Raw genomic sequence first — 27,556 nt, 5'->3', positions numbered from 1 at the left:
TGAAAGAAAAATTTTATTTTTGGGCTGGGGATGTGGCTCAAGCGGTAGCGCGCTCGCCTGGCATGCGTGCGGCCCGGTTGGATCCTCAGCACCACATACAAACAAAGATGTTGTGTCCGCCGAAAACGAAAAAATAAATATTAAAAAATTCTCTCTCTCTCTCTCTCTCTCTCTCTCTCTCTCTCTCTCTCTCTCTCTCACTCTCTCTCTTTAAAAAAAATTATTTGCTTTTTTTTTTTTTTTCTTGGCACAGGGATTGAACCCAGGAGCATTTAACCACTGAGCCACATCCCCAGCCCTCTTATTTTATTTTTAATTTAAATTGTTTTTCCTATTTTTAAATTTGTTGTAATTAATTATACACAGTAGAATGCATTTTGACACAGTATATGAAATTGGAGTATAAATTCTCATCTTCTAGTTGTACATGATGTAGAGTTACACTGATTGTGTAGTCATATATATATATAGGGTAACAATGTCTCATTCATTTTACTGTCCTTTCTACCCTCATACCCACTTCCCTCTCTTCACTCCTGTCTATCTAATCCAAAGTACCTATATTCTTCCCTAGGCTCCCCTTATTGTGAATTAGCATCTGCATATCAGAGAAAACATTTGGCCTTTGGTTCTATGGGATTGGCTTATTTTGCTTAGCATGATATTCTCCAGTTCTGTTCATTTACTGGCAAATGCCATAGTTCCATTCTTCTTTAAGGTGGAGTAACCTTCCATGGTTTATATATACCACATTTTCTTTATCCATTCATCTGTTGAGGGCACCTATGTTGGTTCCATAGCTTAGCTCTTGTGAGTTGAGTTGCCGTGAACATCGATGTGGCTGTGTCACTATAATAAGCTGATTTTAAGTTTTGTGGGTATAGGCCAAGGAGTAGTATAACTGGGTCAAACGATGGTTCCATTCCAAGTTTTCTAAGGAATTTCCATACTAAATTACAGAGTGTTTTCCCCAATTTGCAGTCCCTTCAGCAATGTATGAGTGTGTCCTTTCCCCACATCCTTACCAACATTTGTTACTTGTATTCTTGATAATTGCCATTCTGACTAGAGTGAGATGAAACCTCAGTGGAGTTTAATTTGCAGTTCTCCAATTGCTAGAGATGTTGAATGTATTTTCATATATTTGTTGATCAATTGTATTTCTTCTTTTGTGAAGTGTCTGTTCAGTTCCTTTTCCCATTTATTGTTTGGATGCTTTATTAAAAATTTCATTTTTAAGGGACTTAAAGGCTTTATATCAGGCTCTCCTTTCACTTTAAACAAAGCTTAGAAAACTGGCATTTACTAATTTGGGGAAGTAATTGGGAAATGTGGGAAATTTGATTTACAGTGTCAGATTATAGTATAAAGAGAAACCCGCAGGATGTTCAAATGAGGGAAGGGTGAAAGAATGAAGGCAGAGAGAATTGTTGGAGTTTCCTATGACCATCTCAACTAAGGAGGATGGTAATATACTGGGGAGGTAGTAGGAAAGGAGCTGAAAATACTCAGAGTTTGGATCCATTTTAACATAGAGCTGTCACTTCCTACATACCTGTCTTTAGATAAATAAGCACATAGGTGTCCAGTATGGATGCTTCTGGATTGCTTCTGGGAGCTGAAAGTAGAATAGAAATAAGAACTCTCCTAAGCTTATTTTGAGAAACTTTATCTGTCCTTGATATTCTGATATCTAAGATAGTAAATGCCAGTTTTATAAGCTTTGTTTTAACTGAAAGGAGAGCCTGATATAAAGCCCTGCTTACAGGTAACTTTATTGGAAATAGGATACCAGGGAGTAGGAATAGGGATAAAGTGAAACAGGGAGGAGAGAGAAGTCAATAGAAGAATGGGTTATCAATTTGGGCTACAGCCATTCACCTCCATTTTTGGAATATATTGAAGATTGGACAAAAAACTATTCAGAACTATGCCTTCAAGAAGTCAAAAAATGAAAACATTTATCCATCAGCTTCCATCCCTTTGGATGAAGACTGGTCCCACAAACTTATCTTCAAATTTGTACAAGAATGAGTGCCAATGTTTTCTAATAGGAAATTCAAACTGAGCATCAGAGAAGCCTCAGGGCAGGACAATGGTCCTGAAGGAGGCTGCTCACCAGCATGAAGCTTGTTCCAGCCCATGTGAAATTGAATGCAGTAACATAATCTGAGTATAAAGTGGGAGTATGAAGAACATAATTCAGTCTACTTGCTCCTCTAGCAGGACCAGTCTAGGATTGAGTCTTCAAAAGGTATATTAGTTACAGTTGTCACTGTAACCAAAATATCTGACTAGAACAACTTAGAGGAGGAAACGTTTATTTTGAGCTTCTGGTTTCAGAGGTCAGTTCATGATCAGCTGATTTTGTTGCTTTTTGCAAAAGTGAGGTAGAGCATCATGGCAGAAGGGTATGGCAGAGGAAACCTGCTCACTTCATGTAGCCAAAAAACAGAGAGAGTAACCTGTGCTCGTCAGCAATAAAATATATACTCCAAAGGCATGTCCCCATGATCCTTCCTTGTGCCACACTCTACCTGCCTTCAGTCACTACCCAGTTCAGTTCTTTCAAATCATTGATTGAATGGATCGATGCACTGATTAGGTTACAGTCTCATAATCTAATTACTTTGTCTCCTGAATTAACATAGGAGATTGGGGGGACACGTGGGTTATCAACAGGAAATTTTATCAACACCAAAATTTAACAAAGGCACATTGGAGGACAACCACATCCTGTTTGCAGTGACAGTTTTAAGACCACAATTTATATTCTTCATCTTCTTCTTTTATCACTTGCCTTAGTCCATTCCTGTTGATGTAACATACCACAGACTTGGTAATCTATAAATAATAGAAATTTATTTTTCACCATTCTGGACACTGCAGGGTCCAAGATCAAGGTGCTTGGTAGTTTTGGTGTCTCCTAAAGTCTCACTCTCTGCTTCAACATGGCCATCATTGTTGTGTCCTACATGGTGTAAGGGCAAAATGTCTTGGTTGTCTTCTTCAGCATCTTTTATAAAACACTAATAAATACCATTTGTGAGGTCAGAATACTTATCACTTAATCATTTCTCCAAAGTTCCCACTTCTTAATACTATTCACCATGAGGCCATCTGAATGTTAGAAAGATAAATACATTCATATATAGCACTGCACAGTAGGCTTTTTTATCCACAGGGATATTTAAGGTGCTCTATGTTCCTTGTGAAATGAAACAAATCATCTCCTAAGAAGTCCTGAATTCTTACTTACCTTGGTTTGTTTGACTGTGATTGCTGCTACTGTTAGTTCATCGTGAACCTGAGAAAAGTCAGTTGATGTCCTTGGTTCCGAATAAATTCCTTCATAGCTCCACTATGAAGGGATAACTGATTTCTCACTGTAACCAGGGTAACTTAAAACCACCAAGGTAAATTACAATTTATTCCAAAACTTATTGACTTAAAAAAATGAATATTTTTTCCTAGTTAATAATTTTATTCTTGTTTTGACCAGAAATTTGGGTTACATTTAGTTGTGTGACACTTCTGCTCTAAGGGGTTCCAATGAAAGACACTCTGTTGAATCATGATGACCTCATTCATGTCTGTGGTCTTGTTGGGGATAGACGGATGCATGGCCATTTGTGAATGTCAATTATAGTGTCCCCATGTTTCTAATCCAAATTGCCACCACATAGAGCCGCTTGTAAGGATGTCCATCACCATTGGTCACACTGTGGATTCTCCCATTATCAGAGTCTGAGACAAAGGTCTGAGTGAAAGAGTTTTCTTTTTTAAAATGATCAATGGAAAAAATATAGGACATCTGGATAGAAGACCAAAAACAAGTCATTGATTTGCTCACCACTGTAAATAACTACTATTCTCTCTGAAGCTTTCTCTTAAATACATTCTGCAATGTATCTCAGAATAGAACCTCCAAAAAACAAAATGCAAAAGTACTTTTATTGGCTCTCATTTTTATGGATACCAATGCCTTACAATTCTAGGGAGAACACGATTGTACATATGTAAGACTGTGAGTTGAATAGTTTTGGGGACCCCACATTACAGAAGCAGTGAAGACATAAAGTACCAGTCCAGGAGAGAATCCCCCAATGTCAGCTGTAGAAGTGGCAGAAATGGTGGTAGCAACAGGCATTATAGTAAAACTGGAGCCAAAAGAAATTTGAAATTGTGTAAAAGAAGTTTTCAAAACACAGGAAAACCACCAATGTCAGGGTATGATGTTGTCTGACAGTTCTAATTTCAGTGTTTCGATTTTTCTATTTACTGAAATAAAATGGAAAATATATAGTTTTGGCAGCTAGAGATGGACCCTAAAGACACCTACCTTTAGGTTTATTGTCTATGAATAGATTTTAAGCAGTTCAACTGTTCATCAATTTTGTACCAAGAAAGAGTAAACTGAAGTAAGGCTCTACAGAAAGTCTTAAGCAGTGTGAATGGTTTCTCTGGTTGTTCTTGGCTTACAAGGAACACAAGTGAATGACCAGGAGGTGAGTCACAGGAGTGCGGGTTTTTAATATGTAGATGTCTATCTGTTAGGTCAATGTAAACCAAGGAGTATACACCTTAGAGAGAGACTGAACCATCAGGGAGTTATCTTAAATTTGATTCAGCCTTTGTTCTCACTTACAAACTGTTTGTACAAAGTGGACAAGATAGCTATGTTTGATGATTGAATCTTTGCATGAATCCACCAGCCTGGTCTCCCTCTTAATCTCACCAGATATTAAATGTTGGCCTGAAGGCAACAAAGATTGAAACAGATGCTTCTACATGATTCCTTTCTTCTTAGAGATCAGCCCTCCATTAGATAGTAAGATGACCATTCAGGTTCCTTTGCACCCTGAAGATGGTAGCAACTTTGTAACTGGAATTGATATGAATTCTGGTTATGTGTTACCCTCCTCTACTTAGAGAATTATGGGAAAACCCTGTTTAAGGATTCACAGTGTCTGGTCTACTGTTATGTGACTCTGCTACATGTCATCTCAGACACGTTTCTGATTTTACAAAAAAGAGGAACAACAATGTGAATGTAGTTATAGGATCCACTACTTCTTATACATCACCGAGATATTGCTAGCTTAATAAAACAGTGCAATGTCCATTTGGTGATATAATAAGAAACACTGTTGAGATTGTTCATTGGCATTCAAGATCCAGTATATAGTTGATGAAGTAACAGCCATTGCATGCTTGCTAGAATATATAGGCCTGAACACTAAGGAATCAAATAAAAATGTTCTTCATTGACTCATTTATGAATTTATGATCCAGTACCTACATCCTGTGTTTCTGCTGGACTAGAAGGATAGTTCTAAGGGTGGAGTTAAGAGGTATTTCTCCGAAGTAAGATGCAGTAAGGCTCCATTACATCTAAAACTACAGCTGTCATGCAAATCTCTCATATTATATAAAACTTATCATTGGACCATCCAGCAGACAATGAATGAGATTGCTTTATTGGCAAGCTTAACTGCCAATAATTTATGTGAAGAGATTATACATGATTAAAGGAAGGAAGAGTATGTCTTGTTCTTGAGGATTAATTGGGAGTCTCTTGTCATTTCTGTGGTCTGTTCAAATACATTGGTAGTGAGCACACCCTAATTGGAACACAAAAAGACTTTTTTAGAATACCTTGTAAGTACATAAGAAGAACTGCTGGCTACGTATATGGAATCTAGAATGGGTAGAAGAGGGGGAAGATCTTGAGTATCAATTATGACCATGAAATCAATGGCAGTAATAAGGGCTATAGCTTATATGTTCCTATTGTGGGTACATTTTAAAAAAGTAAACTATGACAAACCATCCATTTGAAGAAGTCTTGAAGTAAAGGAGTAGATTTTCTGTGATATGAGGGGATCTTGGCAAATAGAAAATGATCTTCACAGATGCTGTGGGTGCCTCACCCATCTCCCCTTGCTACTTACCCTTTCTGCATATTCCAAAGGTATCTTACAACAAATATTTTAGATACCCTACGTTAGCATTTGCTCTCAAGGCACACGTAGCAAGGCCAGCAATGCCAGGGAGTCATGCTGCCAGGAACAGTCCCTGAGCAGATATTGAAGGAAGTTGGAGGAAAAAGCTCCATCCTAAGGGCCAGATTCCCAGGCAGATTTTAACTTGTTTCCTGGAGTTAGCTCCAGGGGTTAACCTCATGGTTCACACAAAAGGAACCACTGGCTCTTTCCCCATTCCTTGGCTTCATTCCCTTCCAGTTTCCATTCCCTATCTTCTACTCTGCTTTGTTTGATCATCTTCTGAGCAAATCCCTCAATCTCAAATCCTTGACTCCGTAATGGAAACACAGCCTAACAGCCCCCGTGTTCATTCTAAATTACAGATAAAACCAACAGTCCTGTACAATTATTGTCCGAATAAAAAGAGATTTAATTATGTAAAAAGCAGTAATGATGTTGGTGACAATTATGACACACAACAAATCAGAAGGACTCCAGGACGTGCATGGGGTTGAGCTTTAAGATCTGATTATCAGTAGCTCTGAGGTTTTGAACAAGTGACTAAACCTCTGAGGGCCCTGGCTCTTCAGTTGGGAGAGTTAAAATAGGGTACTCCACATAAAGAAGTGAACACTGTACAGGGAGTTATAGAAAATGTTTAGTAAATGACTTCTTTGCCAGCATTCTTTGTGTACTGTGCAGAAACCTTTATCTTTTCCTGTAAATTAGTTCTTAGCTCCTAAAGCTTCCATTAAAAAAAAAAAAAGAAAGAAAAGAAACAACAACCTTACTCCTATGTGAGTGCATTTAACATCTCAGTAAACTAGACCTACAAGAGAATGTTTTTCCAAACTGGAGATAAATATCATCTCAAGCTAGTTCAAATAACACACACTTGAAAAACTTGCAAAAGTTCTCAAAGTTTTCCTTCAGTAACATAATGCAATTTCTGGGAAATCATGCCAAGTATCTTGAAACCTTCCACCAGAGGACGCTCAGAATATCCTCTCTGCAACTACCTAGTCACTGAATTTGCTCTGTGGTTTCGGTTTTGTAGAGAAACTTTGAAAACCCCTTGGACTTTTGCCATGCTTACATTTCATATTCAAATATTCTGCTGGGAGGCAGGAACTGGGGAAGAAAGAAACTCCCCAGGATTGGAGGAAGAGCTCATCAGAACTCATTACAGCTAAATTAAAGGACAACTGTTGAAACTCACCCTTACCAAGCCTTCCTGAAAGCAGCTTTTCTGCCATTTCTAAAAGCAGCTTTTCTCTCTGCTCTAGATTTTACAGGTAAGTTAAGATTGTGGGCAGGTGGTGGGGGGCAAAAGGGAGGAAGATATTTGCAATGTTCAGGTATTTTTAAAAGTATTCCATCCGGGATAGGGTGCAAATTTTTCTGAGATACTACAAAATGAACCCATTGAAGACTAAATTGATGTGTAGCTAGATAAGAGAATTCATTCAGTGTCTGCTGAGTTTGTTTCCTGCTTAATTAGACACAATACCAGTGGGAACTTGAAATGTCTTAATATGTTTTATCCCAGAGGACACAAACAGGTTGAGTTGTAAATGGCAGAGTGGCAGTTGTGTGTGTGGCTTGAACACAGTCAATATTCCAAGATGTGTCAGAGATTTGGCTCTTCGAAAAGCACTAAAGATGCTATCCAGATCACACCTGGGAACAACATAAAAAACACTATTACTGATATTGATACACAGAGCTATTCTTATTCATGAAGAAGTCTAAAACTTCAAAACTGTTTTCTCTCACATTAGTAACTTCACCTCAAAGCATGAGAATTTATAAGTCTCCAATGTCTGAATACAGATTTGGTTTATAAATATCTGCTTTGTAGCTAATTATTGTAGATCATGATTGGAATTTTCCCACATCTTTCTAATCTAAATATGATTCTAGTCCCTGCTATATGTAAGTCAGGCAACCAGAATTCTACTAATATAAAGTACCAATATTGCAGTAGAAGTGGGTTGGAAGGGAAAGACATCTGGCATATGGAATTTCCTGCCTCTGAACACATGGTGCTGTACAATTTGTGAATGGACTTCCTACTATTTGGTCCCAAGCAGCAGTTTCTGTTCTAATTTGTCTTTCATCAGGATGGTTGATGAGAAAGGTCATTGGCTATGAGAAAGGGATCATCAAAACCAGCAACAACAACAAAGAAATCCACAGTGTGTATAGTCTGCTAGCAAAAAGAATCCAGATGTTTTAATTTTAAGAGTTTCATGAAATATGAATTCAAGCAGGTAGTGGATTTTTAGCTTCAAAATAAATGATAATTTCTAAAATGGAAAAAATAAAAAAACCCTCTCCTTATGGCATGACAGGTCATAAAAACAACAATTTGCCTTTATGTTTCACATAGCTTTAAAATATTTTACCAAAGACTCTTCAGGTTACAGGAGTTGATGCCCAGAAGTAGAAAATTAGTGGTGAAAAATTATTAAATGAAATTTTTTTCATTCATATAAACAGTCATAAAATGATAACACTTTGAAGTTTTGTTTCTGTAAAAGAAATCATTAACTAAGTAAAAATCCCTTTGAAAAGTATAGCTTGAATAAACACTTGAATTTATTGGAAAATGCAACATAACGGCATAGAATTGTTTAATGCAATTCATTCTAGACATGGACCTAAATAAGAGAAAAGCAAAAAATTTATATATAGCAAATAATGAAAATAAATTTTCAAAATAGGGATTTTAGGAGGTAAAAACTGAGAAACATGAGTAAATCAAAATCCAGTGAAATGAGATAGATGCAAAAAATCAGAGGGTAAGATTCAGGAAATTAATTTTTCTTTGTTCACCAGCCATTAAGAACAAGCAGGGTAGCTGATGGCTGGCCTAGGACCTAGTTTACCTTGGTGCTTTTAGATATTTCTTTTTATGTTTTGTTTTGTAATGTCTTCAGAAACAGGCCACACTGGAAAACAATTATGTTTTCAGGTTCAGTAAGCAAAATGGCTTTCTCTGCAAGGACTAATATTTACTGCCCATCCCATCTCTTCCTTCCAGACAAAGTAACACCCCAGACATGACCTCAGAGACCTACATGCCAGGCCCCATGTGCCTCATTGAGAACATGGAGGGGCAGCTAGTGGTCAAGCAGGAAGCCCTGCAGATCCTGTCGGCCATCACGCAGCCCATGGTGGTGGTGGCCATTGTGGGCCTCTACCGCACAGGCAAATCTTACCTGATGAACCAGTTGGCTGGGAAGAAACTGGGTGAGTGACACCAACAAAGCTCTGCTTAGCCCTCTGTCTACTCCACTGTGGACACTCTGCATGGGGATGGAGGGGAGAAAGTTAGTATCAGGGAGGAACAGTAAAAACTAATGTTTAGGCCATAGTTAGGTTTTTTAAATTGGAGAGATTGTTTTAAAAACCTAAGACAGCAGGAAACAATTTTATTTGGCTGCAGCCAGGTTCAGAGGGCACAGCTTTTGCTGTAATCAACCAATCCCCTGAAGTTTCAGAATTGTATACCCAGCATGTAAGGGGAGGGGCTCAGAAGTTCACAGTCTGCAGAAGATCACATAAAAGCAGCTTTTTCTTTCACTGTTTTGGGCAAGTTAACCCTTCAAGGATAACACCTGAGAAGGGGAGAGCTTCTTCTCCCCTTTCTTTCCTCCCCCTGCCAGCTGTTACCATGGAGCCCAATTGGTAACTTATCTTAGAAATGTAGACATCTCTGTGAAGCCTCAGCTCAAGGCCAGAGGCCTCGTTTACACATTTCTACAAACTACTATACTGGATAAATGTTTGTAAAGAACTAGTAAGGGGGTGTCCAGCACCTGGAGTGCTGATTTCTTCCAGGCTAGTGACCAAGTAAAATATGGCACCACAAAAATAGAAAGTTTACCTACATTGAACTCTTTTGTTGAGACTCTTTTGCTGACAGTCTAAAATCAACCATGGTGAAGATTTCTGGAGAAGCTCAGTTAAGATTTTCTGTGGAGAAAGGGGTGCCACTATAAAATAAAGGGCAGATTTCTGTCCCTGACATATAAACCCTTTTTAAAAATGTTGACCTTAATGTCTTTCTGGGAGAAACACAATATATTCCTCTCATAAGGAATAAACATCAATGAAATAATTTCCATATGTGTAATTATAAAATTTAAGATTTTACTTTAAAATTTAAAATTTTACTTTTTTATTATTATAAAAAACATAAAAAAATTCCCACTTATGGAATTTGACTTTATTTCCCCATTTCTCTATTGTAATGGAGCTCAACACTCGTATTTTCTGCTGTTTCCTTATGTTGCTTTCCTTAAACCCTAACTCAATTATCAAGAAATTACACGAATTCTAGATCCCCTTCTCTGTGACGAACCCTGCACTCCCCTCTGCAGGCTTCTCTGTGGGCTCCACGGTGCAGTCTCACACCAAAGGAATCTGGATGTGGTGTGTGCCCCATCCTGAGAAGCCAGGCCACACCCTAGTTTTGCTGGACACCGAAGGCCTGGGTGATGTAGAGAAGGTAAGGACAGAGGATTCTTTTATGATTAAACTCCTTATCACTGAACACACTTTGTACAAGGAGTTTTTCATTTGGTTTTTGTTTTTATGAATTTGTATTTCCACTTGACTGGACTATATTGCCCCTCATTTTTTCTTTCCATTTTCAATAGTGTTTGGAAGTCTGAAAGTGAGGAAATATATTTATAATACAGAATGAGTATTAGGAGAACTACACTGATGTTTTGCTTAGTAGTTGCCAGATGCATAAATGGTGCAAATAAAATCACATTACAAGCCTGGTCTTGCACTGAATATGGTTAGTAGCGGGTTGAAGATGAGATAAAATTCTATTCAAATCAGGACTCTGGCACTTGTAACTCTCTGACTCTGACAAGAAGAGTAGGTCTCCCTAAATCTTTTATTTTTTCTTTAGAATTATTCAACAGTACACCCATAGGTCTTGTCTAACACATGAGCCTTTTCTAGTTGTATGCTAGTAAGTGTTTAACAACCAGCTCATAGAAAAAAAGAAAGACTTGATCATTCCCTAAATATTTTTATCATAACTAAATACAAGCTACTCAAGTGAAGTCCCTAAACTCAGACTTGGGAAGAAAGGTACATAGTTGGATCTTATAAGCTGATTTTTGTACCAAACCAAACTATCTCTTGAATGTCTACTGTTTTTTATATTTTGATTTTGATTTTTACTTCTGATGCAAAGATGTTAAGACAAAATTTCATCTTCTGTTTACTCATATACAAAATAGATATTAATTATGAGCTCATCTTATAGCATTAGAATTAGATGTCTAAGATTGGTAATATGAACTCCCTGTGGATAATAATTATTTTATAAAATAGATATATGGATTGTGCAGATAGGCCAATTTTGTTTTGATACCTGGAAAACCTTCATTTTAACTACTCTGCTTCCCCCATTAACTTTGACTACACCAGTTGCAGTTATCTAATAGTAGCTATAAGAGGGACTTGGGAATTAGAAATATATGCATTAGTATAAAATTATAAATGAGAAAGTTATGCAAGTTCATGTGTCTGGCAATCACTTGTGTTTTCCATGCTTAACATTTGTATATCAGGATTCTACTTTTAATGATTGTGCATTTGGGAATGCCATTTGACATGACTTAAATTTGTTTGACTTCTAGGATGATGATAAGAATGATACCCAGATCTTTGCTCTGGCAATCCTCCTGAGCAGCACCTTTGTATACAATACCATGAACAAAATTGACCAGGGGGCTATTGACCTACTGCAGTATCCTTTTGTGGTTCAGGATGGCACCAAAGCCACAGAGAACACTACGCACCAGCTGCAAGTCTATGAGATTTTGTAAATCCCCCCAATGAAAATGTGTAGACACTGAACGTACAGACAAAAGCCCTCATATTCTCTGATGAGAAAATGTTTATTTGGCTGGTTGCCAAGTGGAAAATGCAGGTTTGGGGAACATGGGATCAAATATGGGCTTAGATGCTGTGCTATTTCTGAGAGTTTTCCTTAATCATCTCAGCAATGTGACAGAATTGACAGATCTACTCAGGGCAAGAAAGTCGCTTGATCTTGGAGTCGAGGATGCTGATGACATTGTAAGCTTCTTTCCAGACTTGGTGTGGACTATAAGAGATTTCTACCTAAGCCTGGAAATAGATGGACAACTCATGACAGCAGATGAATACCTGGAGAATTCACTGAAGATAAAGAAAGGTAATTGGGCTTCTGTTTGGAAAAGAGGAAGAAAAGTAACCCAAGAAATGATATGTTTTGGGTAGAAGGCTAAATGTATATTTTTCCTATTTATCAACATAGCTGTTTTACAGAATATATAATGATTATTATTAATTTTCAATGAACTCATAGGCTCAATATCAAACTTTATTACTCCTTTTTCTTGGGAAAAAATATTCTTTCCTTTTTTTCCTTTTTCTGATTAAATACATTTACTCTGTTTGCTTAGGGTATATGAAGATATATTTAACTGAGGATCACCAAGAAAAAAGACACGTATTCAAGGACAATGTATTAAAGTGAGTGTAAATTCTAAAGAAAATAAATCCTGTTTTTCCTTCTCCAGGTAGTGATCAAAGAACACAAACTTTCAATTTGCCCCGGTTGTGTATTCAAAAGTTCTTTCCAACAAAGAAGTGCTTTGTCTTTGACACACCCACTCACCAGAAGAAGGTCTCCCAGCTAGAGACACTGCAGGATGAGGAGCTGAGTCTTGAATTTGTGCAACAAGTGGCAGAATTCTCTTCCCACATTTTTACCAAGTCCAAGATCAAGATTCTTCCAGGAGGCTTCAAGGTCAATGGCCCTCGTGAGTACCTCTTCAAGGATTTTCCTTCTACTCAGAATAATGTGTAAGAGATATATAGGAGGGTCCTTGTTGTGCCAACCTTGAGAGATGCATAAGCAGTTACCAAAATGATAATGGTGCTCATTTTCTTGGTGATCCTCAGTTAAATATATCTTCAAATACCATCATGCAAATCATATGCACCATGTAAACTTATAGTGAATATGAAACATATCTCTAGTATTTATTTTAGTAATGCCTTTAAGGTTGCATGAAATAAGAACATGAGGATAAGATGAAGTTAAAGATGTTGTATCCTTCTGTCTTCCACTATTGACCTATATTAGGTCATATGTGTTGGCAGCATTTGTTTAACAAATATATTGGATTTTTAAGGTATGTTACAATGTTTGAAGGCACACATTATAAATATATTCCTTTTAGAAATGCAACTTGGTTGATACAATTGTTGAACTATGCCCCAAGTGGTCTAGAGCCTCTAAAAATATCTAATCACATTTCTTGCTGTACCTTTCCATAACAACTCTGTTTCACAGCTTTGTAAATAATCACTATATTATGCATGGAAGTTAAGTGCAAATGACAAAGAAGTAAAACAAGGAAGTTCTAACTAAGAATAAAGGAATATTGTTCTAATTTATTCAATTTGCCCTTTTTCAGGGAATGGCATTTCCCATACCAGAAGCAGTAGGAGAGACCCTGTCTGAAAAAAAAAAAAAAAAAAAATTTTTTTATAAAAAGTGCTGGGATGTGGCTCAGTAGTTAAGCACCCCTGGGCTCAATTCCTAGAACTATATGTTTCATGAATATGCATGACTTTTATATGATCATATGCTTATTTCTCTGCATAGAATTAAATAATGATATACATCTAGACATTTTTCCTGTCTTTATCCTCTGACTCCTATTTCATTTTCCTAAGAAGGAAATACCTGTCTTCTTAATCTCACTATTTCCCAAAGGAATTTGTCTGGGACACTTGGATCCTATTCAGAATGCTGAAAATTTGGGGGTAATACATTGTTCAATGAATGCTCTCAGAATTAATGACATAGATCATAGACTTTTTCTACAGAGAACACAAGCATCTCTTCCTTCTGTGCAGGTCTAGAGAGCCTGGTGCTGACCTATGTCAATGCTATCAACAATGGAGATCTGCCCTGCATGGAGAATGCAGTCCTGGCCCTGGCCCAGAGAGAGAATTCAGCTGCAATAAAAAGAGCACTTGCCCACTATGACCAGCTGATGGGCCAGAAGGTGCAGCTTCCCACAGAGACCCTCCAGGAGCTGTTGGACTTCCACTGGGCCAGTGAGAGAGAGGCCATAAAAATCTTCACAGAGAACTCTTTCAAGGATGAGGACCAAAGTTTCCAGAAAGAATTAAAGGTAATTATTTATTTTTCTTGTTCATGGGCATTGGGTTAATAGAATGAACAATACTGCTATGAGTGATACAATAGGAATGGTTTAAGAAAAGCAATTCCTTCTATATTGGAAAACAATGGTGATCATTAATGTGGCATGATTTATACTTTCCTTCTGAAAACAAAAATGTGTAAATATTCTGGGACTTTTACAGTCTGAATTTTTCACATAGTCACACAGCTCACATTTACCATTTAACATCCATGGAATTAATTTGATTGATTCATTCATTCCTTTAAAACATTTGCAAAATATTATTCTTGTTTTTCATTAATTAAGCAGAGAAAAACTGTCCTTTGTATCTACTAAATTACGATCAGAATTAATAGAATAAACTGACATCATTCCAACCAATTATTCAAATCTATTTTCTGCTTGATGTAGGAAAATGTTGGAAAACCGTAGGCTTCATTTAAAATGAGGGCTTGAGGCTAGGGGTTTGTGGTCTTAAGATCATTTTTAAGCAGAAATTAAAAGACACAGGAATTTCGGAATATTTCATAGACAAATGTAAATATTTTCCATAGACTCTCGTCCTTGCAATTTCCTCCAGGATTGCTGGCAAGGGTATAGTCCTTGGAATTTCTAAGAAAAATAGAGACTTTAAAATATAAATTTCAGAAGTACTGAGGTATGTTTAACACCTCTGTGGGTTCCTGTCCCTTTGAAGACCCTACTAGATGCAAAGCAGAATGATATTTGTAAACAGAACGAAGAAGTCTCTTCAGATCGTTGCTCAGCTTTGCTTCAGGATATTTTTGGTCCTCTGGAAGAAGCAGTGAAGCAGGGGGTTTATTCTAAGCCAGGAGGCCATAATCTCTACCTTCAGAAGACAGAGGAGCTAATGACAAAGTACCATCAGCAGCCCAGGAAAGGAATACAGGTATCCCTGGTTCTGTCTATTAATTATGGGAATTTCTGGGGCCTCTCTAATAAGCCATTGAGGATAGGAGAAAGGAAATGTCTAGAGGAATAGAGATGAGGTTGATGTCTCTGCCTCAGACTCACTGTCACTGAATGAGCATGCATGGGTATTTTGTGCTTGCTATTTAGTTTCAAGTGTGGACACATTCCAGAGTTGAAACAGTGTCAGCAGTTCTCCTGCTTCCTTTTGATGTTCCAGCACTTCTTCATTATTGTGCTCCATTTTCCTCACTATTGACTCTATTTTCAAAAAGGCTTGCCCGACATGACAACAAAGAGATACCACTGGGTGTGAGGTCAACCGATTCTTACTACCTTGGTGACAGAGTAAACACTCTTGTTGCAGTGAGTTTTTTTCATCTAGTGGCCTTGGGTGCTCTTAATTGCCCTGACATGTTCTGAACCCCACCTGTGGAGAGGCTTGATGGCAGGTACAGACAGAGCACCTTCTAAGAGGAAAAGATGCTTTATGGAACAAAAAATGTGATTTTATCACCTTGCCAATCACCACTGCCAAGTTCTAACTGTATGTTTTTGGTGTTCCTAGGCTGAGGAAGCTCTGCAAAAGTATTTAAAGTCCAAAGAGTCTGTGAGTAAAGCTGTTCTACAGACAGACCAGGCTCTCACAGCCAAGGAAAAGGAGATGGAAGGTGAGAAGAGAACAGAAACAAAGTAAGAGAGACAAAAAAAAATGTCCAAAAATGTGAAATTCATATATTCTGGCCCAGCTGAGATCATTCAACTAGAATAAGACAGGCAAAGAGGTGTCCTATCCCCACAGGTGGTACCTGAGTATGGCAGGATCAGGTGCAATATGGTTATCTTGAAGGAAAAACAGTGCCAGGGAATTTTCTCTGTTGAGTTGGAGCAATAACAAATAAGAGTGGGAAGCCCAAGGGAGGGACAGAACAGTTCTCCAGGGTTTTTTGTTTTGTTTTGTTTTGTTTTGTTTTACCTTTTCTTCTTTCTCTTCAGAGGCACGTATAAAAGCAGAGGCTGCCAAGGCTGAAGCAGAAAGGTTGGAGGCGATTCGTAGGCAGAATCAGCAAATGATGGAGGAGAGGGAGAGACGCCATCAGCAGCAAATAAGACAAATGGAGATAGATAAAGCAAACTTTCAGGCACAGCAACAGAGGGAGCAGGAACGTCGACTCCAGGTATTAATTAATCGTTGTATCTCAGGATTGTGTTTCTGGCCCTTCCCTATAAGGATGAAGGCATGAAAGAGTAGCCATTGGGGAGATGCAGACTGCTATGGTGGCTCAGAGTGGAGTCTGTGGAGCTAGACTGCTGGGTTTGCATTAAGCTCAACTTTACCAAATGCATGGTTTAAGCAAGGTATCTATTTATTTTCTCTGTGTCTCCTTTTCTTCTTGTATAGAATGGAAATGACAGTTTCATATATTTTATATTGTGATAATGAAATGCATTAGTACTTACATTTAGAATGGTATTTGGCATAGAGTAAAAAGATAATTTTTTATATATAGACTGAGGCATTTCTGTCCCACAGTGATTAGCCTTTTCTGTTAATTTGTTAATTGACTGGTCAATCCTTTTTCTTGATCATACCTTGTTACATCAACTTCATATCGCAGTGTCTTTGCTCTTGTCATCTCTGGTTGATGACCTTGAACTCACAGTGCTTGTTTCACCAAGTCCTGTAGTTTATCATCACTCAATAAGCAGGAGTTCTTCTCTCCCAAGCACTGTACAAAGCCCTCTGCATGCATTCTCTCATCTTATCTACTTACTGTGAAGCAGAACTATTTTGTCCTCAGTTTTAAATGAGGTAATCGAGGTCTCAAGGAAATAACTAAATGCCAGTATCTCACAGTCTTGTGAGTCAATGAAGCTGTCTTTCCAGTGAATGGGATCTGCAGTGTTGCTGTTCCCGAAATCCTTGGAGAATTCCTATGAAAGCACCTCAGACAACATCCCAATCTTGCCCTGACTTAACATGGAAACTATGGGTACCCATTTTTTTTTTAGTAACTACCCTGTGGCATTTAGGGGATTGTAGCTTTTTCCTGAAAGGCATTTTTGGCAATCTTGGTGTTTGATCTGCTCAGTCCTTTCTTGTACTTTTCCCTCCAAAGTGTATTGACCTGGAACGTATCCCTCATCTAAGGTCCAGACTCCTCTCCTAATTGCACATCACCTAGACATTGTGCTTTTGTTTCAGTTTCTTCTCTTACAAACATAGTCAATATTTTCCTAAAAACTGGAAAGAGATAGGGATAGAGAATTGAGGTCAAGATGTAACGAAGATTACTGAAGGAAATTGTGTAGTGTAATTGGGAAGGGAGCCCTGGGATGGAATTCTAGAGACAGCAACATTTCAGGGACTGAAACAATGTTTCTGGAGGTAGAGGAAGACCAAAGTGAATAAAGAAGTAAACTGGAGGTAAATTAGTGGAAGAGGGAGATTCAGGTACTGTTTATTGTTCCTGTGGATTAAAGGAAATAAGGACAAGTCAACAAGCAATCAAAATGAAGCAGACCTTACTTTTTGCTAAGTATTATTATGACTATTTTCACTTAGGAAGAAGCCCAGAGGCTCAAATTGATCCATCAAGCTCAAATTGCAAGATTTCAAGCTCAGATCCAGCAGCTTCAAAGCACAAGGTCTCAGCCACAACCTGATCCATGTTTGATACTCTAAAATGCTAAACATTAAAGCTTCCTTTTCTTATTTCTTCTCACTGAAGACACAAAGGAACAAGAAACTAAAGAACTTGGGACAATCAACATTTAAATGCCTAGTCTTCTGCCTAGTCTTCCAATTTGTCTCTAGGTATTGCAAGTTACCCAGGTGTCTAGTTATTGCAAATTACTACATGGGCTCAGTCAAATAGAAAGGTACCCAGGTCTGGGGTCAGTATGGCTTCACTTCTGCTGCTGGTCACATGCTGGATACCATCAGAGGGAGGCACCAGTGGTAAAGTAGGAACAATCTGCAGGTCTCACCTGGGTGGAGACTGCTATTCTATGGGCAATGGTACAAATCATCTGCACTGTCAGTTCATCTTCTGCAAAGAGAATTCCCAAGCTGAAAGAAAACAATGTTATCATGAAAGGTAGATCTTTAGAGGATGAAAAGAAATACTACTGTGGAAATTGTGTCATAGGCTTAAGGACTAAAGAAAAAGCCTTTTTCTTTTACTCATCCTCAATAAGTCATGACTTAGAGCATGTTATAATAGGTAACAACTTATTTGTGACTTGATATTTTTGTGTTACATTTTTATAATCCTTTAGCTTGTAAATAGGAGGCATAAGTAATAATGTGTAATTAGCCAAAATTATGATGGTGCTCATTTAATTTTATACTTGGTATAATGCTAAAGTTAAATCATCATACCATATAAGAGCCTGCTGGCATTTTTAAAAAAGTATTAATTGTATGGGCTGGGGTTGTGGCTCAGCAGTAGAGTGCTCACCTAGCATGTGTCAGGCCCTGGGTTCCATCCTCAGCACCACATAAAAATAAATGAATACTAAATAAATAAATAAATAAATAAATAAATTGTGTTCAACTACAACTAAAAAATAAAAAAATTAAAAAAGTATTGATTGTACAAATGTATCTGTTAGTACCTAGTTTTAACTATGAAAATATTTTTAAACCATAGCTCTATTGCTTTGCTTTTATGTCTCTCAGTATATAAAATTCTATGGGGAAAGCTTCTGAATTTCCCTCACAAGATCAGGAATTACTTTAAAACTGGAACTAAAATGCTTTTTGCAATATCTTTTTGTTTTCTGTTTGTTGTGTTTAACTCTAGTAAAATATGCTTTAAAAATTATAGGACCACCCCACAAAGCTCTAGTTTTTTCTCCCTTATAACTGTTTGCTTATGTAAAGATTTTACTTTGGGTGATATTATAGGATCTTTAAGGTTTTTTTAAGTTCCTCAAAATATGATTTACTCATATGCAAAAGAAATACACATTAATGTTTTTGACTGTACTTTTTCTTATGCTTTGGAGTGTTTTATTTCTCTGAATTTCTCATAGTATAGCAGCAATAGTAAACATGTATGATTTCTTTATTCCTTAGCATCATAAATAGCTAATAAAAGCAGGTAATAGTTTGTCAGGTTTCACCACGTGCCTGTTGTGGTCACTGTAATACCTCATGCATTGTTCACAAAATCCTTTGAGCATGCAGTATTGCTTTATTACAATTATCATTACTTAAAATATTTCATATTTATTAGTGTTATTATTATTAAAGTTATTACTTTTAAGGCATTCAAGATAATTAAGTCATCTAGAGGCAATGCTGCAGAAGGCTTTTCAGATCTGGACCTTTCATCTTAAAACTGTTTTTCTTGTCTTGCTTAGTAAGACAATATTTCTATAAATATTAAATAATATGTTAAAATCTAGAGAACATTACTAAAATAATGAAAACCAAATCAGAGTGTCAAAACAATGAAAAAGTATTCAACACAAAAAGTAAAGAGACTATCAAAAATAAAAGTTAAAAGTGTGGTAATGACTCTTGAATATACAGATCACCAATAAAACAGAATAGAAAGTCCAAAATAAACTATATAGGAAGCATGGAGAGTAAAGATGAAATTCTAAATAGAAAGAGACAGCTGCATGGCCACTTAGAAAGAGATCATGTCAGAACTGCTGTGCCCCTCCCCTGACTCAGGCAATGGCAAGGCCCTACTGAGGTGGATGGTACAAGGCGTCCGTCCTCTGGAGGAGCACAGTATGTTTCTGGGAATGGGCTGATTTGTTTTTGTATTCCTTTAATAAGTATAGTTGTGACTTCTCATATGACCATTAAGTATGAAGGAAAAAACATGACTTTCCCAATTAAAGCAACTACTTCTAAAGAATAGATGTTTGCTCTAAATGCAATGATTCAGCTGTGGAGCGTAAATTGTTAATGTCTAATGAAAAACTCCCTGTATTCCTGTCAGGGAAGTTTTTGAGAAATTAAATTAAAATCTAGAGAAGAAAAATTAATGTTAAGAAGACAGATTAGTGCTTAGTACTGGGCAACTTGTTCTTGTTCCTGTGCACAATGGTTTGTGCTCTTACTCTTGTTTGATTAAAATTAATAACAAGTCAACCACTTGATAACCATGGCACCAGTTCCAGTCAGTAAGTCAAGAAAGAATAGTCAATAGTCAATAGGCCAATAGTTTGGGACATTTGTAACTATTATTAAAAGTTAACTAAGCAGAAACAGCTCAAAGCAAAATGCGAACTGAAAGTACAAATGCTTGCTTATGCATAAGCCAAGATGCATTCTTCTATTCTAATTGTAGCTAGGTAATATTTTGTTTCTTTGAATAATGATTCCTGTTTTGTAACCACAAAGTACTGTGAGCCTGCCAAAATGAAAAGTATATATGATCAACTTCACAAGTAAAGATTGGGATCAACACCTTCACTTTGGTGTCTGTGTTGTTTCTCTACCCCTCTTTCGCCGACTCCTCACCATCCGTTATTCTCCTGAGACCCCCTGTTGGAGCTGGTCTCTGACACAGAACCAGATCTTATATCATACACTAAAAAGAACAACAAGAAAAAGAGTTTAAAGTATAAAGATGTAAAACCCATTTTAAAATCCAAGGTTATATTTTTTCTGAACCTATAGGAGAGGGCCTTTCTCTGAGTCAAACCTATTTTGAAGTGTCTCTTGATCTCATAACTCAATCAGTTACAACACAATCTCTTGATCCTTTTCAAAGTAAGATTTTGATAAGTTACATCCCCTCCTTTGCTTTTAAAAATTATAAAATATGACACATTCAGACGAGTGCATCAAATATAAAGCATACGAATAATATAAACTGTTGTAACACCACACCCTAGAAGCAAATTCAGCTTTGCTAAAACCCTAAAGGAGTATATTACAACTTCTGACAACCTTGCTAGAGACAACCAGTATCACAACTTTTGAATTCCCCCTGGACTGTATCATATACAGGCGATGTCTGAAATACTGTAATTTAGTTTGATCTGCTTTCCATACAAATCAGTTTTTATTGCATGTCTTCTTTTGTACTTTTGTTCATTTGTTAAAGATTTATTAATGATTCTTCTAGTTCATTGTGTAGTTGAAAAATATATTGTATAAAGTAACATTGAGTTGTTTGTAATGCTATTGATAAATATGTAAATTCTCATGTTTATCTTTTATGAAATATTATTAAGTATATTTTGAAATATGCGTATACATGTATATGCATGTATACATGCAAAATTCCCTGCGTAACACCCATAGGAATGGACTTTCCAGATCATAGAGGAGGTGAATCGTGTCCTATTATATAAGGTTTACCATGACTTGTTTTTCTAGCAAACTACATACTTCACAACAAAGAATGACAGTCTCCACACCAAAAGTTTTCACATTTGGTAGTGGAGGGTCTATGTGGTAGATCTTATTAAGACATTAATTTGCTTTTTTTATATGAGTCGGGTGGAATGCCTCTTTGTGCGTTTGTTTGTTTACTAGTTCTTTTCCATGTTTTGTGGTGTCTTTCATGTGTTTTTGTCATGTTCTGCCTTTTTCTTGATTTTTTAGGAGATTTTAAAATATAAAAGTCAAAAAAAAATTTAAAAAAATAAAATATAAAAGTCCTGAGTTTTGGGGGGTTGGATGATTGTCAAAGTCATTTTTTTATTCTATGATTTCCTTTAACACTTTTTAGAATTTTTTGTAAAAAATAGTTGTAATTTTAGTGCAGTCAATAAAAATTTTTTTTTGCATCCAAGGACATGATGGTACTTATCTATATATCTTCTAAAATGTATTTTTCTTTTTCATGAGCACATCTATATTTGAATAACAATTGAAAGTCTATATGATGTGAATTTTGGGTCCAAAGTATTTTTCTGGAGAAGGATGATATATTTTCCCGAAACAATTTTAACGAAGATAGTTTATGTCTGTAAACTTATGTAGAAATAACTCTAAGTTAAATATCAGTATTTGACTGTATCTGGGACTCCCTCAATTGTTCTTTTGGCCTATTTACCCACTCAGGTGCAAATATAACAATGCATCATTAACTAATTTAATAAGTTTTTAATTCTGCTATACTTAGTGTTTATATAATGTTCTTCAAAAGTTTCTTGACTCTACCTGAACATTAGCATTTCCATATAAATTTTAGGATCACTCTATACCTACTGGAAATGTTTATATTTTCACCAGGAGTCCAATAACATTTTTTATCATTTTTTTTAAAAAACTCTGTGTTTACATTCATTACAAAAATTTTTACTAGGTAAAGAATTTGGGGTTGCCATTTTCTTTTTAGTATCCTAGAGATGCTTTTCTATTTTCTCTCACTTTTATAGTTTCCATACAAAACTGCTCCCATTTTTACTTTTAATTGCCTATATGTAAGATTTCCTCTAGTTGCCTCCAAAATGCTTACTTTATGTTAGGTTTCATTGTATTGTCTATGATGTGCACTAATGTATTTTTTCTTGTATTTGTACTGCTTGGGTTCTCTGAACTTATGGATCATGCTTTATTGTCTTTCAGTAGTTTTAGAAAGCTCTCAGCCTTGTTCTCTTCCCTTTTCGTTTCCTCTTTTGGAATCCCCGTCACATTTACAGTAAACCCTTTGATGCTGGTTTTGGGGATGCCCTGAGCCACTAGGAACTCAGTTATCATTGTTTGCACTCATGACTCTTCGTGCTGCTGTTAATTTTATTGACCTATTTCAAGGGCTCTGATTGCTCTCTCTGCTGTGTTTATGTCCAGTCTTTGGTTGAGCCCACTGAAGAATTCTTCATCACTAATATTGTGCTTTGTGTTTACAGAGTTTGTTAACAATTTCCACTTTCCTGCTACAAATCCATATCTTTTCATGTATGTTGATCACCTTTCTGCTAGAATCCTTAAACATAATAATTGTAGTGATTTTAGAAGCCATGTATGATTGTTCCAAAACTTGTTGGAACAAGTGCTCCTATATCTATGTTTATTTCTTTAAAATAAATATTTTTAACTTCATTTCTCTGTGTGTCTCATAATTATTAAATCATTCATTGCTAAAAAAAACAAAACAGTTGAGAATGATACGATAATAGTTGTGCTGCAAATGGACATACCTGTTTTGCTTTAAGATGTTTGGGGACAGGCATGGGTTCAACGTAGTCATACTTCAGCTGGATTTGGGTTTGGTTTTTATGCATAGCTACCTTCAAAGTACCATAAGCCTGAACTTTCACCAATGACATTCTGCATTGACACTGATCAATATGTAAGATCTGGTGTGCCAGGGAGTCTCTAGGTATTGCTATCATCTTTCAGTTTGAGCAGACTCTGCATAGTTTTGTCACATGGGCTCAATTTCCTGTCTCAGCCTAGGCTGCTTTTACTTGTTACTCAGTTCCAGAATCCTGGTGGGGGCATGAGTTATCTCTTTTCTCCAGGTAGTACATTGTAACTTCAAACCTTGGAAGCCTCTGGGTGTTTCCCAGGGGGTGGGGTGGGGTAGGGGCTTGCCTGTGCAACCTGACAATACTCATCTTGTTTTTTGTTTTTGTTTTTTTTTTAACCAAATATTCCATAGCAAGGTGTCAAAATGAGACACTCTTCCTGTCTGAGTACATTCAGTAGGTCACAGTACTGAGTGCACTGGGTATAAAACACACACACACACACACACACAAATTAAAGCAAAACAACTTCTAAAAGATACTATAACATTTTTTTTCCTGGGGTTCAAGTAATAAAATAGAAAAGAACTTTATTTCATTTTAAAAGGCCTCATTAAACTTCATCAATTTAGGAAATTCTTTCTTTCTTTTTTGTACACAAATAGAGCACAATTTTTTTGTTTCTCTGGTTGTAAACACTGCAGAGTCAAACCATTCATGCTATCATACATGGACACAGGGTAATTATGTCCACCTAATTCCACCATCCTTCCCACCCCTATACCACTCACTATCCTCTGCCCAATCCAAAGTTCCTTCTTTTTTTGCTTGACCATTATGGATCAGCATCCTGATATTAAAGAAATCATTTGGCCTTTGATTTTGGGGAATTGGCTTATTTTGCTTAGCATGATATTCTCCAACTCCATCCACTTACCTGCAAATTCCATAATTTCATTATTCTTTAAGGCTGAGTAATATTTCATTGTGTATATATAACACAGTTTCTTTATGCATTCATCTATTTTTGGGCAACTAGGTTGGTTCGACAGTTTAGCTATTGTGAATTGAGCTTCTACAAACATTGATGTGGCTGCATAATTGTAGTATGATGATGTTAAGTCCTTTGAGTGAGATAGCTGGGTCAAATGGTGGTTCCCTTCCAAGTTTTCTAAGAGATCCCCATACTGCTTTCCATAATAGATGCAACAATTTGCATTCCCATCAGCAATGTATAAGTGTACCTTTTCCCCTACATCCTTGCCAACACTTACTGTTGTTGTATTCCTGATAATTGCCATTCTGACTGAAGTGTGATAAAATCTCAGGGTAGTTTGAATTTGTATTTCCCTAATTGCTAGAGATGTGGAACATTTTTTCATATATTATTTGACCATTTTTTGTATATCTTCTTTTGTGAAGTGTCTGTTTAGTTACTTAGCCCATTTATTGATTGAGATTTTTTTTTGGTGTTTTTGAGTTCTTTATATATCCTGGAGATTTGTGCTCTATCTGATGTGTGTGTTGTAATGATTTTCCTCCCATTCTGTAGGCTCTAGCTTCATGTTATTGATTGTTTCCTTTGCTGAGAAGAAGCTTTTTAATTTGAATCAATTCCTTTTATTGAATTTTGGTTTTACTTCTTATTCTTTTAGGAGTCTTGTTAAGGAAGTCAGATCTTAAGCCAATATGGTGAAGATTGGGGCCTACTTTTACTTCTATTAGGTGCAGGGTCTCTGGTCTAATTCCTAGGTCCTTGATCCACTTTGAGTTTTATGCATGGTGAAAGATAAGGGTTCAATTTTATTTTGCTGCATATAGATTTTCAATTTTCCTAGCACCATTTGTCAAAGAGGCTATCTTTTCTCCAATGTATGTTTTTGGCACATTTGTCTAGTATGAGATAACTGTATTTGTGTGGGTTTGTCTCTGTTTCTTCTATTCTGTACCATTGATCTTCATGTCTGTTTTGGTACCAATATTATGCCATTTTTGTTACTATCACTCTGTAGTATAATTTAAAATCTGCTATTGTGATGCCTCCTTTATTACTTTTCTTGCTAAGGATTGCTTTGGCTATTCTCAGTCTCTTATTTTTTCAAATGAATTTCATGATTGCTTTCAATATTTCTGTGAAAAATGTCATTGGGATTTTAATTGGAATCACATTAAATCTGTATAACACTTTTGGTAGTATGGCCATTTTGACAATATTAATTCTGCCTATCCAAGAACATGGGAGATCTTTCTATCTTCTAAGGTCTTCTTTAATTTCTTTCTTTAGTGTTCTGCAGTTTTTGTTGTAGAGGTCTTCCACTTCTTTTGTTATATTGATTTCCAAGTATTTATTTATTTAATTTTGAGGGTATTGTGAATGGAGTAATTTTTCTAATTTCTCTTTCAAAGGATTCATCAGTGATGTATAAAAATGCATTTGATTTATGGGTATTGATTTTATAAACTGCTACTTTCCTGAATTCATTTATTGGTTCTAGAAGTTTTCTGGTGGAATTTTTTGGGTCTTCTAAATATAGAATCATGTCTTCAACAAATAAAAATTGTTCAAGTTCTTCTTTTCTTATTCATTTTACTTTAATTTCTTTCACCTAATTGCTCTGGCTAGAGCTTCAAGGGTTATGTTGAATAGAAGGGGTGAAAAAGGGCATCCCAGTCTTATTCGAATTTTTACAGGGAATGCTTTCAATTTTTCTCCATTTAGAATGATGTCGGCCTTGTGCTTAGCATATATAGCTATTAAAATGTTGAGGTATGTTCCTACTATTCCTAGTTTTTCTAATGTTTTGAACACAAGGAAGTGCTATTCATATGATTCTTATCATTAAGTTTATTGATGTGATGAATTACATTTATTGACTTCTGTATGTCAAACAAATCTTGCATCCATGGGATGAACCCCACTTAATCTTGGTGCTTTATCTTCTTCAATATTTTTGTATGTGACGAGACAGAATTTTATTGAGAATTTTTGCGTCTATATTCATCAGGGATAGTGGCCTAAAGTTTTCTTTCCTTGAAGTGTCTTTGTCTGGTTTCAGTATCAGAGTGATACTAGTCTCATAGAATGAGGTTGGAAGGGTTCCCTCCTTTTCTATTTCGTGGAATACTCTGAGGAGTATTGGTTTAGTTCTTCTTTGAAGGTCTCGGCTGAGAATCCATCTGGTCCAGGGCTGTTGGTAGGCTTTTAATGGTGTCATCAATTTCATTGCTTGAAATTGATCTGTTGAAGTTGTATATGTCCTCTTGATTCAGTTTGGGTAGATCATATGTCTCCAGAAATTTTTTGAAGTCTTTGCCCCATTTCTATTTTATTGGAGTACAAATTTTCAAAGAACCAGCTTTTTGTTTTGTCAGTTTTTTCAATTGTTTCTTTTGTTTCAGTTTATTGATTTCAGCTCTGATTTTAATCATTTCCTATCTACTACTGCTTTTGGTGTTGATTTGTTCTTTTTCTAGGGCTTTGAGATGTGATGTTAGGTTGTTTATTTGTTGACTTTTTATTTTTTAATAAATGAGCTCAATGCAATGAACTTTTCTCTTAGCACTGCCTTCATAGTGTCCCAGAGATTTTGGTATGTTGTATTGGTGTTCTCATTTACTTCTAAGAATTTTTTTTATCTCCTCCTTGATGTCTTCTGCTATCCATTTGTCATTCAATTGCATATTTTTAGTCTCCAGATATTGGAGTAGCTTCTATCTTTTATTTTTTTCATTGATTTCTAATTTCATTCCTTTATAGAGTACAGGGTAGTATCCCTATTTTTTTTTTGTATTTGCTAAGAGATGCTTTGTGGCATAACATATAGTCTATTTTAGAGAATGATCCATGTGCTACTTCGAAGAAAGTGTATTTGCTCATTCATGGATGAAATATTCTATATAAGTCTGTTAGGTCTAAATTATTGATTGTATAGTTTCTTTATTTAGTTTTTGTTTGGAAGATCAATCCAGTGGTGAGAAAAGTATGTCAAAGTCACCCACTATTATTGTGTAATGATCTATTTGATTCTTGAAATTGAGAAGGATTTGTTTGATGTACGTAGATTCTCCATTGTTTCAGGCATAAATATTTGTGATTGTTATGTCTTGTTGATGTATGATTCCCTTTTTTATTCTTTCTGAATAACATCAAATTTCACCATGACATAGTATAATAAGAGTACATTTAACACGTTGTATTAGCAAAGAATGTTTATAAATTCACTTTAAAGG

General features: G+C 36.2%; 1 protein-coding gene across 1 annotated transcript; it reads left to right on the top strand.

Moving 5' to 3' along the window:
- The first annotated feature begins 6,856 nt into the window (after positions 1 to 6,856).
- LOC143405200 (guanylate-binding protein 5-like) lies at positions 6,857 to 20,594 on the top strand. The gene is made up of 11 exons (XM_076863574.1): positions 6,857 to 7,282; positions 9,034 to 9,242; positions 10,376 to 10,503; positions 11,657 to 11,766; positions 12,023 to 12,216; positions 12,584 to 12,826; positions 13,932 to 14,212; positions 14,922 to 15,134; positions 15,723 to 15,825; positions 16,151 to 16,332; positions 17,721 to 20,594. Exons 2-11 carry the CDS (start codon positions 9,053 to 9,055, stop codon positions 17,838 to 17,840), a joined length of 1,764 nt encoding a protein of 587 aa, XP_076719689.1. The 5' UTR covers positions 6,857 to 7,282; positions 9,034 to 9,052; the 3' UTR covers positions 17,841 to 20,594.
- Positions 20,595 to 27,556: the final 6,962 nt, after the last annotated feature.

This window comes from Callospermophilus lateralis, chromosome 7 (genome assembly GCF_048772815.1).
Source record: "Callospermophilus lateralis isolate mCalLat2 chromosome 7, mCalLat2.hap1, whole genome shotgun sequence".
In the NCBI taxonomy this organism is placed as follows: domain Eukaryota; kingdom Metazoa; phylum Chordata; class Mammalia; order Rodentia; family Sciuridae; genus Callospermophilus; species Callospermophilus lateralis.
Note: the sequence above shows the minus strand (reverse complement) of the source record. Positions and strands in the feature narration are given on the sequence as shown.